Raw genomic sequence first — 14,834 nt, 5'->3', positions numbered from 1 at the left:
TCCCTCTCCTCCTGAATGGCTAATACAGGGCTCAGTACAGAGGAGGCATGAATTCCACCTAGGTTTCCTACCCGTCCATTCCTATTGCTTTACAATCCCTTGCAGAGGATGAAGCACAGAAGGCTTTGTTGAACAAATGAATGAAGGCATGAATGGCATCTGTACCTGTAGGCAGAAGCCATACAGAGTACCTTGTGGACTCAATGCTGTAAAAGAGAAATACCTGCAGATTGCCAAGGGTTGAGGGGACCGTGTTAAGAATGGATGGATCCTTTCACAAGAACCAGGCCTCAGCAATTGTCCTCCCCAAAGAAATTTAAGGAGAGGAGGTGGTGAGGAGTTAAGATTTCAAAATATCTTGGAACAAACTACTGTTGGAATCCTGAAGGTGGGAGATCAGGAAAAAATGCAGTCAGTTTGGGAGTTTTGTTTTGCTTGCAGTACTAAGACTGAACTCAAGAGAGCTCATGCTGATCGACATCCCCAGTCAGTTGTATTTCTCCTTTGGAAACAGTGTCTTGCTTTCTTACCAGTTTGCCGAGGCTTGCCTCAACCTCGCTGCTCTCCTAACTCAGTCTCTCAATGAACACTGATTACAGGAGTGCGCAAAAAAGTCCAGGTTTGTTTATTTTGAAAGAGGGTTTCATTGAGTTGCCTTTGACCTTGAACAGTTGGTCTCGAACCAATGGATTCGAACAATCCTTGCCCTACATCTTCCAAAATCACTGAGAATACAAGTGTGCATCACTGTGGCCATCCAAGTTTGGATGTTTTAACCAACTTGAAGGTCCAGAGTTTTATTGAGGTTCAGCATGTAAAGATATGGACAGAAAAACAAGATAAGGAGAGAGAATTGTGTTTGGAAATAACAGTGAAGGGAAAGAAAGAAATATGAAGATGATAAGCTTGTTCGGTGACAGAGACATTTTAGAGTGGGTGAATTCAAGGGAGACCTGAATTAGCAGTTCAGTAGGCATGAGGCAAGTGAGCTGTTGGCCCATCTTTTGGAACGATGATCAGGCACCAGAGATAGAGCTTGTTCCTCCATGGCTTGTGGAATGGCTTGTCAGTAAGACCAGCAGGGAACATGTTGCACTCAGTCTCTGGCCTAAAACGGAGGGCATACTTGGGACATGAGTCTTAGAAATCCAGAGGAAAGGAACAGAAAAAGACCTTTGGTATTGCTGAGGAAGGAGACACTCAGGAGGGTCTGACAAGGTTTCCTTTGGTCTGTGGGCTGAGGGCCACAGGTAGATTTTTCTGGCCTATGTTCTCTGAGGGTCTCTGTTTTCCCCGGTTCCATTCCTTTACTGACAGGATGGTAGATTGAAATTTTCACTAAGAGAACTATTGTAACACTCTAGTGTGAGGTTCATTTTGCACACAGTCAGTAGTACAAAAAGAGACTGGAAAACTAGAGGATAGGATAGAGTCCTCCCACCCCATCCAGGGAGGGAACTATGAAGGACTCTCAGGGCTGATGCAGTACTCACAGAGCCAGGAAAAAGTGGATCCTCGTGTACTCCCAAGGGAAGAGGCCAGCCCGGCTGAAGTAGGCGATGACCATGGCCAGGAGGTACTGGTGGGGAGAGAGGAGGACAGTCAAGGGTGGGCAACCTGGATCCGGGGGCATGAGGGGTCGGGGATTGGGAGGGGCAGCAGGGCTTCACTCAGAGAAGAGAAGTCAGGGTCAGGTGGCCTGGTTATTGGGGCAAAGTCAGGTGTGGGAGGGGTTTTTTGCGACGGAGAGCATCCAAGAGAATGGAGGCCATGGTGCCCAGGAACGCACTTCCACAGGTGTCTTTCTGACAGGGCATGGAGGTCATTTGGATGTGATTGGGGTCCCTTCAGTTAGAGAAAATAGGTTCCCCAGAGCTAAGGGAGGGAACAGCAGCTTCAGGCAGCACTAGCCAGAGAAGTCGTATTGAGGGAAGACCCTGTCCTGGGCTCGGATCCCAGAACACCCAGGTAGGGACGGTGTACTCACCCAGTCCAAAAAGACCAGCCAGGCCCAGAAGGGAGACCGTGTTGAGACCTAAAGGGACCTTGAGGGTGGGCAGGTGAGGAGGGAGCTCTAAGGAGGGGCTGAGAGAGGACTGACTGCAGGGTTGGAACTCTGCCCTGTCCATGCTTTGGCACAGTGACAGCTCTTCCTAGGGTGTAAGGACCTCACCTTATCGGAAGCTCGGAGATTCATGTCCCAAGCCAGGAATCTTTTGACAATGGGATCCTCTGGGAAGAGAGGGGAACATTAGGTTGGGACCTGCAAAGTTATTACTTTGAGCAAAAGAACGTGGAGTAAAACCACATTTGCCTGGAAGATGGTGCTGGATTTTATCACGCTAATGGGAAGGGGAGGAAGAAGTCTCGCCTCATTCCTGAAATGCCTTCAAGAGCAACTGTGAGTCCTGGCTCGCAGCAATGTTAGCCAGGTTAGAACAATAGAGCAGGCTGGGGTGGCCTCTCCCGGCACAAAAAGGCACCACTTCAGAGGTCAGAAGTCACGTCACTCCTTTTCTTTGTGATGGTCACATCCAGGTGTGGCCATGACCAAGTTGCCCCTTAGGTGCTGCAACTATTTCCATTCAGGAAAGTCAGCGATTGCCCTGTGTCAGAGGGCCATGTCGGGTCCAAGCTTTATGCTCCCCCGTGAGGACCTATTTTGAGGTGTGTGTGCCAACGGTCTTCTCTGTGAGTGGAGAGGGATGGCCCTGGAGTCCCTTGGGAATGGAGAGGAGAGCTTATGTTCACAGAGTGCTCCCTTCCCTGGGAAAGGGATGTGCCTGGTTGTCTCCTGTGTTCCTAAATAACCAGTTTGGAGGTGCTGTGTGAGGTCCCCTTACCCAGAAGCCTGGTGAAGGCTGCCTGGTGCTCAGGCAGCACTGATGACAGGTGTTTCATCTTCCTTTTCTTCTTGAGGCCACAAGGCTTCTCTGTGACACCCACGTGTGTAGAGGGTACAGGGCTTAATCCTCGGGATGGTTCCTGGGGCTCCTCCATGAGCAGGGACAGATATTCTCTCCACCTTTTTCGAGGTGGCAGCCTGTTTTCCCTGGGGGATGAGGTAAATCAGGGGCCTCAGTTAAAGCAGCAGGAGCCCCCCCTCCTCATCCTCCTTAGACACTGACCACCCCCTCTACAATTTGTGGCCAGAGGACTGAGGTGGGAGGCTGGGCTTCCCCTTTAGAGCTGAATGAGAACCCCCTTGATATTACTTCTCCTGCGCAGCCTCTGCTTCCAACTCTGAATGAGAGGAGCCCCTCTGCTGCTTCTGTGCAGGCCTCTGAAGCATGAAGTAGGGTGGAACTCCAGCGACTCCATCACGCACATCCCACCGGTCCTCCTGCACCTCCTCCTCCTCCTCAGACACTGGGGACCAGTTTCTCTTCCTCTTCTGACAGGCCACAGGTGGAAGACTGGATACTTCCCACAGGACTGAGGAAAGAAACCCAGGTCCAATGGGCCACTTCTGCCTTTGGAATTCAGCCTTTAACAGTCTCAGCCCAAGTCCACCCTTCTGTAAAAACCCCAAATTGCTTCCTCTGCTTTCCCCTTAAAGTCACTGTTCTATCCTTAATGTTTGCTGATCTCCATCTTAATCTAATTCTCCTTCCCACTTGTTCTTATACACCCTTTCACTCCTGGAAGCAGCAACCTCTGCTTCAGGCACCCTTTCACATACACAGTGTTGCAACTCATGTCCTGCTTGCTAGGTTTTCTAACCATTACCCATCCTTGTTCCACCTCCTGGCTTTTCTTTCTCTGATTTTTGCCTTCTTGAATCACTACTTCCTTCATTTGTAGTCCTTCCTCTTTGCTGGTTACCTTCACAGACCTCTTTTATCTCCAGCCCCCTCACCTGATTGTCCTGGGATCTCATCATGCACTATCACTACTTCCAGGGAATATAGTAGAGAGATAGGCTGTGGACGCTGGTCCCCCGGCTGGGAGGATGGTTCCTCAGTGGCCATGCCTTCTCTCAAATGCCTTCGTTTCCTTGCCAAAACACAGACTCTGGTCTGTCCACTCTCAGTTAATGTAATTCTGTCAAACCCAAGCCACTGTCTTTTTTACAGTCAGGTCCTGAGTCTCCAGTGGAGAACAGTTCTGCAAAGCAGCTGTTGCTCACTGGGCTGCCAACTGCCGCTTGGATTTGAACCGTCCAATCAGGGAGGTCGGAATCCTATGAGGGCATCATGAATTCTGACCTCACGCCCAGTTTGAAGGAAAACATACCTAACTGTCAGACTGGACCTGGGTCTATGGCATCTCCTGCCAGGTACCCAAACTTTGTCCATCATTCTAAAGTCTCCTTGTGTCCTCTGTGTTCCTCTCTTTTCTCAACACATGGCATTTTATGTTCACTGTCATCTCCAACCATGTGTTACCTTGCTAACCTCTGTGCTTTTCTTTTTAAGACTATAGACTGGTGAGAGAGGCAGTATAGTGCTCAGGATATTTAAGGAGATCAAAAATGACACAACCTCATCAGGAGGGCCTAGGCATGGACAAAAGATCTCAGGGGCATTGACTTTTTGACTTAAATTTTTCAGTTTGGGCAAGCTCATCTCCCTCCCAAGGTTTCAGTGGTCCTTTCTGTGTTTGGGAATATGTACTGGGGACACACATTCATTTCACCTCTCTTGATAGACAGAGTGGTTGTAAGGAAAAATAAAACCCTAAATGTGGTCAATTTTCTGGAGGAAATATACACTAAGTTGAAAATTACTGACAATCTATTTCTTTTGATTGGTGAATTGAGGCCATTAACATTGAGGGTTATAATTGACAGATACTGATTTATCCTTGTCATGATGTTTTACTTTTGTTGGCTCTTTCATTTCTTATTTTCCCCCTTTCCCTTTAGTGCCTTACCTTGCCTGGTGGCTTCCCTCTGTTGGGCCTCACAGTGGAGCGCGGGACCCCTGGGAACATGAGATCTTCCCATTGGTCAGGGGAGGGGAGTTATTTTGGGCACAAATTTCCACGTTGCCAGAATCCATGGATCACCATGGAAACTGCTGGTCTTTCATAGTCACCCCTCTGGCCCTCACACAAGGGGTGCATCCAGCTGTCCCCTTCAAGATGGAACATGAGGGGTGATGATGTCCTGGACACATGACTGGGGTTGAGGTGCAAATAGGCGTGGTGGGAAGGTTGTGTATGACATGCGCTTGCTTATGTACCAACTTTCTTTCAGCACCAAGTGTGACAGAAATGGGAAGAAGATGGGTCATTCCTCAGGGAAAGCCAGAAGAGATTCAGCTGCTCCATTCAACCATCTCTTACTCAATGGAGGCGCTAGTCAGGCAGAGGAAGCCCAGGCCCTGGTAAGTTGCTGTCTTAGAGTCACATTCCACGTGGACAGGAGCCGTGTCCATCTGAGTGGTGCAGTGGGGTCTGTGTAGTGGTAGAGGGCAGGGTGCTGCTTCCCTGAGAGAGTGTCTTCCTTGTCCTTCCTGGGGCAGTATGCAGATCTGGGCCAATTGTCACTGTTTAGGACAACATGCAGTGGGATGGAGACTCTCCCCATGGTCAGATATGCCCAGGGTGACATTTTGTCTTGGGAAAGCAGAGGAGATACTGAGGAGATACTGGGTCTCCAGAGCACTGTGTGGGTCCTGTCCATATCATGGTTCATTATGCAGCTACAAATACTGTGAGGTCTCCTTATGACACTTCCTCCTCCAGGGAAACCACGTGACATTTGATTTCCTATAATTGAGACCTATTTTTGGTGGAAAATAAACATGGGCTTTAGAATGAGTCACTGCTAGCTTTGGTCCCAACATAGACCCTTTCGTCTGCCTGACCTGGAGAAGATTTTTCTCCACGTATTAGCCTGGTTTTCCATGTCTGATTAAAGGGCATATGGCTATTGAGAGGCCTAACTGCCACTAATACCAACAATTCAGAAAGTTCTCTGTTTATTATAATCAAACATTTTAAACCCTAGACTACCAACCTGTGTCACATTAGCTAATTTTCTAGGTAACATTCAACAGGTTTTCCAGCGTATTCACAGCATTGTCGAAGATCAGAGACCAATAAGAAGGGCTGCCTGTCTCTCCATCTCCATAAAGTCCCTGCTTCCACTTCCCTCCTTTCCCCTGAAAGTGTCTCTCTCTTGCTGGGCTGTGATCCTCAGAATGTGCATCAGGATGACCTAGGAGACTTGGGTTAGCTTTCTTTTTCTGTAACAAAAAAATCCTGAGATAATGAACTTATAAAGAGGATAGGTTTACTTATCTTACAGTGTCAGAGGTTGACTTAGTTGCTTTGGGAGCCTGGTGGTGCAGCATGGCAGGGGGATGTCAGAGAGCAAAGTGTGCATCTAATGGCTGGCAAATGAAAGAGAAAAGGGAAGGGCTGAGGTCCCTTTATCCACTTCAAACTCCTTTCCCCAGTGATCCATGATGCCCCCACCCCCCGGGCCCATGTAGGTCTTCAGTTTGCCTGTAGCATCAAGCTGGGGACCAAAGTTCCACTACCAGTGGCTCTGGAGGACATTTCAGCTCTAAACTGGAGCATCCACCCACAGCTACATGCCTTGGATATGGCCTCTTCCTGTCCAGGTGACATGGTGGGTCCGTTATGGAGCTCCACCACTAGGTAGATACAGGCTGTTCTCAAAGTGGGCCCCCAGACAGGCTGCATCAGCACAGCCTGAAGGGTGCTGAAAGAGCAAGTGCTGAACCCCTCAGCAACCTCACATCTGTGGTTCACCTGCCTGTGCTTTCTCAGGGCCCCACGGGAATGTGCCATGTGCTCTGAGAATTGAGGTGGAACTCTTGCACTCTGGGGAGTTGTGTGCAGAGCAGGGTTGTCCCTAGCAGGAAACTGCAAATGGTGGCCGAGGCTCACAGTGAGGAAGGAGTCTCCTAGTACCACTCAGACCTTTGATATTTAATACTTTCACAACAGGGCCATAATTCATATATCTCACTGCTGGGCAGCTCAAACCCCTGGTGGTACATGTGTGACCGTCCTATTAGGCAGCTTGTACCTCTGGTGGTACCAACAGTTCTTATCACATTTATTGATGTTTTTATTAATAAAATTAATAAAAAGCCACCAGATGGGACAAGCATGCATGTACCACTGGTGGTCAACTTAGCAGGAAATTGTAAATGGGACTTGTTAGGCTTGAGAATACTATGTGGGTATTTTTCTGTTTGAAGATTGTTCTTTCCTCATCCTTTCTTGATATTCTGCCTTCTTTTGGTGAAACCTGTGTAATTGAGAAGTACTTTCTCCCTGTTTTGGCATATAAACAACTTCAGTGTCTGTTGGATACATGTTTAACTGATGTCTGTGCCTTTACTGTCTGAATATCCCTTCATATGCAATATAAGACCCTTCCAAGCATACGCTTGCATTTCTCGGCTACTACTGTGTTTTATGTCATACACATTCTTCTCCTTTACAGCAGAAATGCCACAACATATTCCTATTGTTTTTGTTCAAAAAGCCAGTGACCTTTTAGGATTATTTTACTGATAAGAAAATGGATAGTAGTTACCTCTTGTGGTGTGGATTTCACAGTGTAGATACCGATTTTGAGTCAGTGTTCCTTGTGTGTGGGTGATAAGTTGGTTCAGGATTTCTTGTCTAAAAAAGTATTTATTTGGTATTAATTGTTAATTTTTAAATCTTGTTTGATTTTCCTGAAAACAAACCAGAAAGTGGTCAAGAACAAGCCACAGATTACTGTGTCAAAGTCCAAACGTGCTGGTACTGTTCAGCCACTTTGGTTACACTTCTAAGTCTCAATTTTCTTGTCTACAAAATGTGCTGTAATATCCCTCCTAACTTAATCTGCCTGCCAGGTTGATGGGAGAATGGACACAGTGCTAAGCATGGAGCCTCACCCTGATAATGTAAGGTCTCCTCCATCTTCATTTTTCAAAAGAAGCAGCAGCTGAATAAATACTACTTAAATATAATCACAGCCTTATTGCTTATAATGCCACAGTCGAGCTGCAGACCTGGAGATACACTGCCTGCCCCCTCCAATCCCTGTGTTCTCAGCCAATCCTCCAAGCTGAGTATGCTCCAATCCTGCCTTTGTTTCAAAATGTATTTTAATGGATATAGAATTATTGGTTCATGGTAGATTTTTGTTAGTAATTTTTAATTGTTGGGAAATGTTGGGTGGGGTCATAGTTCAGAAGTAGACTATGTTTTTAGCACATCAAAGACCCTAGCCTTATTCTGTATAGACTCTAGGCTAGTCTTCCAATTTTTGGAAAAAATTTTTGTCTCACTGTCTTCATACTGCCATTGTTACTTATGAGAAGTCTGCTGTCAAGCTTGTCTTGTTCCTCTGTATGTCATATGTCATTTTCTAACTACTCTTGATATTTTCTCTTTATAACTGGTTTGGAGCAATTTCCTGTAATGTATCTTCATGTGGTTTCTATTATGTGTTCTCTACTTGGGGTTCACTTAATTTCTTGGACGTTTGGGTTCACAGCTTTTATCAGTTGAGGCCTTTGTGTGTATTAGTGTTTTTTCAAATATTTTTCTGTCTCTTTTTCAGTTCTTTGGGATTCTAACAGCTTGTTTATCCCTGTTCTTGAAGTTAATTGTCTTCAATGTGTATGATAGGGAGCATGTTCACCTTCTCCAGGTGCCTGGGAACAACCTCTGCAGGCAGTATGAGGAGAAGGTGTGGCTCTGCATCAAATTCATCAACTCCTTGCAGGCCCTGGGTGTGGAGCAGGACCTGGTCCTGCCCACCATCGTGGTCATTGGAGAGCAGAGCTCGGGCAAGAGCTCCATGCCAGAGACTCTGTCAGGAGTCGCCCTCCCCAGGGGCAGTGGTGAGTGCTTACATCTTCTTTACTCAACTTGAGCTACCCAGATTTGGGGGGTGGGTGTTAAAGGACAGAAGTGGTCCTCCCACAGCCCTGGCACTGCAGGTGCAAGATTAAGGCTGTGATCTTTCTTCACAGATTGCAGGTGGCCAGCCCCTCACTTGACTGCACCTGACCTGGCCTTTCCACTGTGCAGGATCCTGGTGTCTCTGCCACCTCTCATAAGGGCACCAGTCATAGTGTTAGGGACTCCACCGCTGTTATCCCTCGGTACGGTACTTCATTTAACTTGAATGGCCTCCCTTAAGGTCCCGTCTCCCACACAGGCACATTCAGGTGAGGGCTTCTGCATACACATTCTAGAAATGACCATGAAGTCCACAGCACCATCTCATTGAATGTATCTATGTTGCCACTGTGGAATCTGCCATGTGGGCAGGTCTGAATGAAAGGATGGGGCCCCAGCCTGTGCTATGCACTTGTGGGTGACCATCCTGAGCCTTTCCTTGGGAAGGTACAGATTGGTACACAGGTCAGTGGGGTGTAAAGCAGAGGGGCTAAGTGAAGGCTCAAGAGTAGAGATCAGAGTATAGGTGAGAGTCCAGAGCTCAGGCCACTAGTAGGATGTGAGAGAGAAGATGACAGTAGGGGATCATGGGACTGTGCTGGGGACAGTGGTGAGTGGAGCATGTGTAGGAGACACTGGAGGACAAGGGCAGATGCTTTGGGAGTTCCTACTGCATTTATCACTTGATATGGCTGCAAATCAGTGGTAGGAAGTGGGAAGCCTGCCATGAGTTGTGGCTTTCGACCATGAAGAGGAAATTCCCCTGGGTGCATGTTTCTAACACAGAGGCCTGAGGTCACTGGGACCTAAGGGGGAACCCAGAGAGGTTTCTGTTTCCAGCCACCACCCGCCTTGGCAAGGACTGTGTGAGTTTGAGTCATGTTGGTCAGAGGCCCCATATGGGGCCTCTAGGATCAGAACAGAGACTGACAAGGGTGTGGCCCCTAGGTATTGTCACCAGGTGCCCTTGGGTGTTGAAATTGAAGAGGCTGAAGCAAGATGATAAGTGGAGAGGCAAGGTCAGCTACATGGGCATTGAGGAGGACATCTTGGATGCTTTCAAGGTAGAAGAGAAAATCAACAGAGGTCAGTGCCCTTATCATCTGCAGGATGCCTGGTCTAGCCATGCAGTGGGGGCTTGTGTAGGTCCCCAGTATCCCAATCTGGACCCATCCTGTGCCCTCAAAAATCTCTCCACTCAGACACTCAATGGTCTTGCTCCTTCCTTCTCTTTCCCCTCTCAAAGACCAGGCATGTGCACAGAATCTGGCAGCAGGAAGTGACTGTGTCACATGTAAAAAAATGCCTCGGAATGATGTGAATTTAAAATTTAAAACTTGCCTCCAAACACAAGGCTCTGCTATCCTCATTCAAGAGCCTGTTGACTCATAGGTCACAGATCAGAAGAAAGAGGAGCTGGGTGTGAACAAAAGACTACTTCCATGCTGCCTCATCCAAGGGTCTCCCCAGGGGCTGTGCCCCCATGATCCCCACTGGGACCTGTGGGCCTTGTCCCCAAGAGAGTGTGTACACATTTGTAGTTCCGGTTCCCTGACTGGGTACAGGTTCTCCTGAATCCAAGCAGAGTCAGTGTGAAACATGTGGGAGCACACAAGCCCTACACTTACGTTTGAGGATATTGTGGTGACAGAGTGGCCACTGCGGGTGAATCAAGACTTCCCCGTTAAGTTTCTGTCTTCCTCCTCTGTCACATCGCTATGTTTCAGTTGTCTTGGGACAGAGAATGAGGCCCACACTGATCCCCACAATGAGCAAGGTGGCCTTTGTTTCTGCAAGGTGGTATCACTATTTAGTCCTGGTCCATAAGGTTAAATAAAGTTAAATAATTTTACAAAATTTTCTTTGGTCCCAGTTGAAATTGGTTTGTCTGCCTCTAGCAGAAAACTCAAAATAACTGTGTATTGGTCAGCTCCATCCAAATAACATGTTGACCCCAAGGCCTCATGGCTTAAAGGTGCATTTCTCATGATTCCATTAATCCACGATTAATGTGCATCCTTTGAGTGGGCTGGGCTAGGTGGCCATCCAGGAAGATCTTGCTAACATACCTTCCCCTTGGCTGGCCTGACTGCCATACTCCGGGAAGCTCCAGTGTTTGTTGGGGAAAAGGGTTAAGGGCCTCTGAGCAGGAAGAGAAGGCAACCCTAAAGGATAGCTCCTTCAGGCTCCCCAGAGTCACATTCAGGAACGTACCATTGGACTGCAACCACAACTTGAATGGAGGAAATAAGCTATCTGTAGATAGGACAAGGGCCAGGTCAGGCATGAAGCAGAGTGTATGCAGGAATGATGGACATCCTAGAGGGTGGGCAGCACGTGGCAGACACACAAACATCTGCAGGTCACAGCACAGCTTGAGTGAGGGCTCCAGTGTCACAAACTCTGTTTTCTGTTCCTGTCTGAGGTGAGGGTGACCTCTGTCTCCCAGGCCCTCATGATGGAGTTAGCAAGGCCGGATTCCAGCCAACTTCTGGACATTGCATGTGACATTTTCACAGGTGCCAGGGGCCTGAGGTCAGTATCACAGTCATTAGTTGTGGGCACAGGGCTTTGGGGGCAATTAGCAGACTTTCCCACACCTACCATTGCTGCTATTTTCCATCTATGTTCTAGGTTCCCACCAGACATTTCAAACAATGAGGCAGGAGACCTGAGCAATGTTGAATTAGCAAACACTCAGATGAAGCAGCTTCACATCCTACACATCTCATTCCAGAGGGGTTTGGTGGGATGTGAACCTCTTACAAGTTTGCCCTCATCCAGGGCTCCTGCCTGAGCTGACCCCACCCTGGGTCAACCTGCAGCTCCAGTTTGGGGGATCCCCTGTGCACTCCTTAATATCTTCTCCCTGTGAATGTCACCCCAGCATGGAAGGAAGGATGTGGGAGCCCATAGGGAGGCTGAGTTCTGCAGGGCACTGCTCCAGGCTGGGGTCCTCCTGGACAGCTTCAGCAGGCCTCTAGAGGAGCTGGCCACAGCTTAGAAAGTGCTGAGTTGTGCTCTGAGGCATCTTTGAACTCGGATCTCGGAAGATGGGCTCTGCATCAACAGAGCTGCTGTTCAGGAGTCCTGGAGGGTAGAGGCTTTGCACCCTTCCCTGGAATGTGACATCACATTCTAATCCCTGGGGGCTTTTTCTTTTCCTCTTCTCCAGCCCACAACTTCATCGCTGGGGATGGGCTGGGAATCAAGGACGAACTCAGTCTGGAGATCAGCTCCCCCAGCAGCCTAGGTCTGGCTCTCATTGACCTTTCTGGGATCACCAGGGTGGCTGTGGGCAGTCAGCCCGCTGACACCGGTCGCCAGGTGAGACTTCAGGCCCCTTCAGACATGCCAGTTGATGCAGCCTGAGGGTGGCCCTGAGTGGAGGGCTGTGTTGGAGAGGGACGTGGGGAGTGTGGTGGCATCAAAGAGCCCTGTGGTCGCCAGCTCCCAAGTGTGATGGTGAAAGTGAGGCAAGCAGGCACAACTAGAAACAGATTGCTGGTGTTCTGTTTTATGAGATGACTCATACAAATGTATCAGTGATGGTCGGTACAGCTCCCTCTTCTAGCACCTCCACTTCAGTGCATGATGGGAAGGCTCTTACCTGAAAGAAAACCTGAGGACAGCTGTGAAGGAGACTTGTGATGAGTGAGTCTCTCCTCCCGGATCCAGGTTCAGCGAGTGAGCCAGGCAGCACTTTTGGCATTCTGCTGTCCACTGTGACCACTGGATCTAAGGGTTCAGGGGAAAGTTAAGCAGCTCCAACTTCGTGGTTGTCCCTGACCCCTTAGCTCTATGGCTGCTGCGATTGTGAGTCATCCCTCTGGCTTGGCAGGTGCCACCAGGGTAGCCATTGTGGGGCCCCTTGTCCATCTTTACTTCTCAGGGACAGACACTGCTAGCTTTTGAGTGCTGCCAAGTGCAAGATCAGGATGGTCTGCCCCCTCCCTCCCATCTCAGAAGGCCAGTAGTGTCATTTCTCACAGATCAAGCGGCTCATCATGAAGTACATTGAAAAGGCCAAGAACTTCATCTTGGTGGTGGTCCCCGGTAATGTGCACATTGCCACCATGGAGGCGCTGAGCATGGCACAGGAGGTGGATCCCAAAGGAGATGGGACCATAGGTGAGGAGCAGGAATGAATTGAGGGGCCGGGCTCTGCACACACCAGGGTGGGGACCTGCATGCAGAGGGAGGAGCAGCTAAGGTGCCCTCTGAAGTGGGAGGAGATGAGGTCTCCTTGGCTTCTGATGACCACAGGTAGCCTGGTTCCCCTGACCTTCCTGTTTGAGAAGGCACAGGGCAGTGGGAGGGCAGGGTGAGGGCAGGTGGGGCATCGTGCTCACTAGGAAGCAAGGGAGAAGGAAGCTAAGCAGATGTGCTCAGGGTACACAGGGATGAAAGTTCCTTCCTCTGTTCCAGGAGGTTGGTGAAGAGGGCAGGAGATCCCACAGTGCAGGCAGTGTTGGCAGTGTCCCTGTCCTCATGTTCATGCCCTGCAATGCTGTCTAACATGCAGTTCTGGCTTGCCTGTGGCTGCTGTGGGGATCCTGTCTGCCCTACAGCTAGGCTGGGACCAAGATAGGCTGCTGAGGGCTGGGGCAGGAGCTGCCTTCCCCTCCCCCTCAAGTGTCCTCTAATGAGAAGTCCCTTCTGCAGGAATCTTGACAAAGCCTGACCTGGTGGACAGAAGCACTGAAGACAAGGTTGTGGATGTGGTGCAAAGCCTGGTATTGCCACCTGAAGAAGGGCTACATGATCGTCAGTTGCCATGGCCAGCAGGACACCCAGCAGCGGCTGGGCCTGGCCAAGGCCCTGCAGAGGGAATGAGCCTTCTTTGAGGACCACCCTCACTTCAGGTGTGCTGTGCCACCCATCTCAGGAATATGCCACTGAAGACAGTGTCTCCACAAGGAAATCTCCCCTGGAGGGCAGATATCCAGGGTGTGTGGGAGTGTGAGCAGGTGTGTAGATGTGGGGTATAATGAGTGGCTGTGTGACAGTGTTTGCTCTCTGGTCTGGAAAAATAAAAGGGCAGTTCACACAGTAGTACCCCCCCCAAAACAAAAACTCATTGAAAATGCGGATGGGACATGGGAAGTCATTAATTCAACAGTCATACCCAAGGTGAATAGAAAAGACTGCAGGTTGGTTTGGTCTTCAGTGAAGCACAGGAAATGGTGAGAACCTCAGGGCATCAGTCCTTGCAGAAGCCTGCAGGGAGGCAGCCTTATCACATCTGGTGTGTCACACAGGCCTGCACACACTGTCGCACACCACAGTGCTCTGCACACAGCCTGAGAATGGAACAACCTGGGGTCTGTGGACAGAGAAATACATGGGTGCACAGGAGCAGGAGTATTTTCCAGCCTCAGGAATGAGGAGGATCCCATAAGATTGTGGCTTGGTGGGAACTTGAGGTTGCAATGCTGAGTGAGGCAGCTGGTTACAGTGAGCCTGATGCTATGTGATCCCCCTACTTGACACTCCTAGGGCAGCAGCCTCACCGAGGCAGAGAGAGGGCACAGGAACAAGGCTGGAGGAGGCAGGATGGGGGATGTGTATAATGGGGAGACTCATGTCTGCTGGCGAGAAGGCTCGAGAGAAGGATTGGAGTGACTGTTAAGGACCTTGATGCCATTAATCTGGTGATAAAAATAGTTAAAATGGTCCATTTTGCCTCATATGTATTTTACCAGCATTTTTAAAATTACGAATGTGAGACAAATTTGGCACGAGTAGGCTGTCCCAGCCAGGCCTGTGCTCAGCCTCCTGCTGCCTGTCACCCTGAATGAGCCTGTAAGGCCCAGAGCAGCCTGAAACACCCCACCCTGGGCACACAGACTTGGGCAGTATGAGAGGCCTGCTTGGCCTCCTCCCTCCACGTGTCCTGGTTTAAGTTCCAGGCCAGGGTGTGTCTCCCTGCTCCTCTTCCTTGTGTG

The 14,834-nt window shown here is 49.2% G+C and overlaps 1 protein-coding gene across 6 annotated transcripts in view; it reads right to left on the bottom strand.

Moving 5' to 3' along the window:
* Positions 1-12,908, bottom strand: part of LOC147828182 (speedy protein E4-like) — a 38,230-nt gene extending 25,322 nt beyond the window's left edge. For 2 of the 6 annotated variants that reach the window (XR_015451198.1, XM_087210958.1), the window contains exons 1-4: positions 3,216-12,908; positions 2,844-3,052; positions 2,174-2,232; positions 1,494-1,579 (exon numbers count right to left, since the gene is read on the bottom strand). Coding sequence is in view for 5 of the 6 variants with exons in the window: in XM_087210958.1 (XP_087067084.1) it covers positions 1,494-1,579; positions 2,174-2,232; positions 2,844-3,052; positions 3,216-3,292 (431 nt within the window). In the remaining variant the exon portion in view is untranslated. The remainder of the gene's footprint in view (positions 1-1,493; positions 1,580-2,173; positions 2,233-2,843; positions 3,053-3,215) is intronic. The other 4 variants (XM_087210956.1, XM_087210954.1, XM_087210955.1 and 1 more) reach the window with 4 other exon arrangements.
* Between the last annotated feature and the right edge of the window lie 1,926 nt (positions 12,909-14,834).

Source organism: Heterocephalus glaber, unplaced genomic scaffold (genome assembly GCF_053883595.1).
Source record: "Heterocephalus glaber isolate CG9 unplaced genomic scaffold, H.glaber_assembly_v1.0 deba00001236, whole genome shotgun sequence".
NCBI lineage: Eukaryota > Metazoa > Chordata > Mammalia > Rodentia > Bathyergidae > Heterocephalus > Heterocephalus glaber.
Note: the sequence above shows the minus strand (reverse complement) of the source record. Positions and strands in the feature narration are given on the sequence as shown.